Source organism: Propithecus coquereli, unplaced genomic scaffold (genome assembly GCF_000956105.1).
Source record: "Propithecus coquereli isolate 6110/MARCELLA unplaced genomic scaffold, Pcoq_1.0 Scaffold235, whole genome shotgun sequence".
NCBI classification, from domain to species: Eukaryota; Metazoa; Chordata; class Mammalia; order Primates; family Indriidae; genus Propithecus; species Propithecus coquereli.
This window is the reverse complement of record NW_012147897.1, coordinates 758797-763355: the sequence shown is the minus strand read 5'-3', so window position 1 is coordinate 763355 and position 4559 is coordinate 758797. Positions and strand designations below refer to the sequence as shown.

Genomic DNA, 4559 nt, shown 5'->3' with positions numbered 1-4559 from the left:
ATGGTGTTGCCTTCGTGGAACAGCTCTTCTCATCCTGTGTCCTTCATCCTGCTTGGAATGCCAGGACTGGAGAGTGCCCAATTTTGGATTGCCTTTCCATTCTGTGCCATGTATATTGTGGCTATACTTGGGAATATCACTCTCCTTCATGTAATCCGAATTGACCATACTTTGCATGAACCCATGTACCTCTTTCTGGCCATGCTGGCCATCACCGACCTGGTCCTCTCCTCCTCCACCCAGCCCAAGATGTTGGCCATATTCTGGTTCCATGACCATGAGATCGAATATCATGCCTGCCTCATCCAGGTGTTCTTCATCCATACCTTTTCTTCGGTGGAATCTGGGGTGCTCATGGCTATGGCCTTGGACCGCTATGTGGCTATCTGCTTCCCACTCCAACATTCCAGCATCCTGACCCCATCAGTAGTGATCAAACTGGGGGCCGTCGTGCTGATGAGAGGGCTGCTCTTGGTGAGCCCCTTCTGCTTCATGGTCTCCAGGATGCCCTTCTGTGACAGCCAGGTCATTCCCCAGTCATACTGTGAGCACATGGCTGTGCTGAAGTTGGTGTGTGCCGACACCAGAGTAAATCGTGGGTATGGGCTCTTTGTGGCCTTCTCTGTTGTTGGCTTTGATATGATTGTCATCAGTATATCGTATGTGATGATTTTGAGAGCTGTGCTTCGATTGCCTTCAGGTGAAGCCTCCCTCAAGGCTTTTGGCACCTGTGCCTCCCATATATGTGTTATCTTGGCTTTTTATATCCAAGCTCTTTTTACTTTTCTCACCCACCGTTTTGGCCATCATGTTCCCCAGGTGGTACACATCATGGTTGCTAATCTCTATCTCCTGGTGCCCCCCATGCTAAACCCCATCATCTATGGAGTTAGAACCAAACAGATCAGGGACAAGGTCATCCAAGGATGTTGTGGGAAAGACCCCTGAGCCAAGGGTCACAACATCACCGCCACTGCTATTGCCCCACTAATCTGGAGGTGTAAATGAGTTTGACAAACTGTTACATGTCATCACAAAGCCAACTTGTAAACCACTGGTGCAGGGGTAAGGGGAACCATTTTTAGGATACCCAGAACAGAAGGTCTCTGAGAGTTGTGATGGATAGTAACTTAGTCGACCTATGTTTATCATCACAAGGAAGCAATAAAAATACTTTTACCTATTAAATCAGTGAATATTTTAAAAGAATGTCACCTTCCACAAACAATTAATGTAAAAAAATAAAATATTATTTTTACCTTATTGGTAGCAGTATAAATTTAGTAGACTTTGTTTAAAAGAAATTTAGAAATTTGCATTCAATAGTTAAAAAGTATATATATTTTTCCCATTTGAGAATTCTCAAAGTAGTCAAATTTTAAAAGCAAAAAATATATATAATGTCATGCATAAAATCATTATTTATAAAAACACAACAAAAAACATTTATATATTGTCCTATATGAAACCAGAAGCAGCAATGGGCAAATGAATATCAGGTGTCATTTATCGATTGTATTTGCAATAAGTATCTGAAAATGAGAAAAATGGTCAAGATATTACAAATAAAAAAGAAGAAGAATTGCCTATCAGGTTTGATGCCAATTCTAAAACAGAACACATATGCATAGAAAAAGATTCAGGAAATACATACAAATTCTAGTAATAGCTACTTGAAGTAGTGAGGCTTGTGACATTTTCATTTTCTTTTTGAACTTTATTGTATTTTTAAAAATTATTCTGGACTGAGGAAGTTTTAGTATGAGAAAAAAGTAATTAAAATAACAATAAAAAAACCCAGTGAATGCAAACATGAGAAGTTAATTCAGTGCCAAAACTGAGGGTAGTGAGTGGGCAGTCTGAAAGGACTAGGGAGGAGATGAAGGTCCACAGGAGCTTGAAAATTTAGATGAAAAACTGCTGCCAGACCACAGCTTCAAGAGATTGCTATCAATGAGGATCAGGTGGGCTGACGTTTTGGTCTCTCTTCTCCAAAATTCGCTTATTCCCTGAAGACAATGAATTTCAGAATAAAGTTTTTGGAAAAGAATGAGGAAAGGGAGGAGCCAAGATGGCGGACGAGAAAAGTCGCCAGTCAGAGTGTCTCCGCAAAAAAGACAGATTTTAGAAGGAAGTGAAAAAAATAAACTAGCAGAAAAACATAGATCGGGTGAGAGTTGTAAGGAAGGGTGACTGAAACTACAGGAGACTCCACGGGAAGACGTTGCAGAGAACTGGAAGGAGAAAGGTCCCCGAGAGGCTTGGAGACCAGCAACAAGGGTAGGTAGAGCAGATAATTTTCCCCTCCCTTGCATCTAGGACTATCGGTGGGCTCCTGAGCAGTTGGAGAGACTTGCCATCACCAGCCCAGAGATGGCTACCAACAGTGAGCGGTGGCCTCTTGTGGGCACAGCGTCGGGCTCCCAGCTCCCTCAGGGCACCTCCCTGGGTGCAGACCCGAGCCTATCGGCAGATGCCACATTGCTCCATTCTCTCTTTCCCCTTCCCTACCCGTGGGTGCCCAGAGACACAATTTAGCCATCACACAGAGGCATCTCTAAGGAACAGGACCTTTCCTTTAGGGGCCCTACAGCAGTCTGAGGGGTACTCAGACTGCCAGCTCCATACCCGCCAGCCCTCCCAGGTGCTGCTTGCCTGGGGACTCCAGGAGAGCAGGGAAAATCCCCAGGTGGAGTGAAATCCATCCAGCTTGGGCACCCTGTAGGTGATTCGAGACCAGCACCCCTCCACTTGGCAGGATCAGGGATTGATCTTCAGGGACCAGGGGACAGGCCTGCAGAACAGACCCCATACACCCAGGTGATGATCGCACTGCCCTGGGGTACAGAGGGGAGATCTGTGAAAGAGCTTACTGAGGAGCCTGAAGGCTCAGGGGCAGATCAACATGCCTGAGCGGCAACCCTCCTCCCAAAAGAGGGCCATGCACCCAGCTCAGGCTGCGATCCTGGGTAGGGAACCTCCCAGCCCATGTCGCAGCCAGGGGAGATCCATCAGCCTGAGGTCCCGCTTGCTGGCAGAGGCCTGGGAGAGACCACAGAGAGGTCAAGGGTGGAGGGGAATGATACCTGCTCCAGAGTGTGGGTCTCGGACAGCCCCACCCCCCAAGCCCAGACTTTCAGCTGAGTGGAGCCATTTCAGCCCCTCCTGGCAACTTTGTGCAGAAGCAAAGAATAGAACTTTGAACCCTGCTAATAGCATTTGTGGAGCCTGAGGGCAGGCTTACCCAACCTGGCCCCACCCAGACTCACTCCCGGACCTGCCCCCACAGAGGTGAAGAATAAGGACACACCTGGAAGTTCCAGGGTCCCACCCACCACCCGAGGCACAAAAGGGCCTCTTCAGAGGAAGAAGAGAGGGCTACAGGACCCGAAAACAGCACTGCAGCTCGCTCCTCCCAGCAAGTACCACCTACTGACAGAGAGGTTATTCTGCACACCCTTTTACTGCGTCTATTGATTCATCTTAAAGGGTGTGGTCAAATCTCATCCACAAACACCACCTGCTGGCTCGGAGAATAAACAGGGCATGTCATTATCCAAACGAAAATCTAAAGGAAAGAAGGAACAACTGATCCAGATGGAAAGGAACCAGCAAAAGAACTCTGGAAGTATGAAGACTCAAACAGAAAGCACACCCCCAAAGAGGAACAACAGCTCCCCAGCAATTGACATTAACCATACTCAGAACAATAAAATGACAGAAGAATTTCAAACATGGATTGTAAGAAAACTGAATGATATGTAAGAAAAAATGGATGAGCAACACAAAGAAACCACAAAAAAAATCCAGGACTTGGAAGGAAAATTCACTAAAGAAATTGAAATATTAAAGAAAAATCAAACCAATCTCCTGGAAATGAAGGACTTATTCAGGGAACTACAAAACACAGTGGAAATGCTCAAGAACAAGGTAGATCAATCAGAAGAAAGAATCTCAGAGATTGAAGACAACTCCTTCCAATTAAATAAGTCAGTCATGGAGATCGAGCAGAAAATTCAGAGAAAAGAAATAGGACTACAAGAAATGTGGGATTATGTGAAAAAACCGAACGTGGGGGAGATAGGGGTCCTGGAAGGTGAAGAAGAAAACACTGAAGGGCTGTATAAGCTATTTGAAGAATTAATAGAGGAGAATTTCCCAGGCCTTGCTAAAAATCTAGATATACAGGTACAAGAAGCTCAACGGACCCCAGGGAGATTCAATGCAAACAAGAAGACACCACGTCATGCAGTCATCAGATTGACCAAAATATCCACTAACGAGCCCTTCTACAAGCTGTAAGGCCAAAGAAACAAGTAACATACAAAGGAAAGCCCATCAGAATAACTGCAGACTTCTCAACTGAAACCCTACAAGCAAGAAGAGATTGGGGCCCCATTCTCACTCTTCTGAAACAGAATAATACCCAGCCTAGAATATTGTACCCAGCTAAATTAAGTTTCATATATGAAGGAGAAATAAAGACATTCTCAGATAAGCAAAGACTGAGGGAATTCACCAAGACAAGACCAGCTCTCCAAGAACTACTCAAAACAGAA

At 45.2% G+C, this 4559-nt stretch overlaps 1 protein-coding gene across 1 annotated transcript; it reads left to right on the top strand.

Annotated features, from left to right (window-relative positions):
* LOC105811369 (olfactory receptor 52R1) lies at positions 1-948 on the top strand. The gene has a single exon (XM_012645553.1). The coding sequence runs from the start codon at positions 1-3 to the stop codon at positions 946-948; it is 948 nt and encodes a 315-aa protein (XP_012501007.1).
* The last annotated feature ends 3611 nt before the right edge of the window (positions 949-4559 follow it).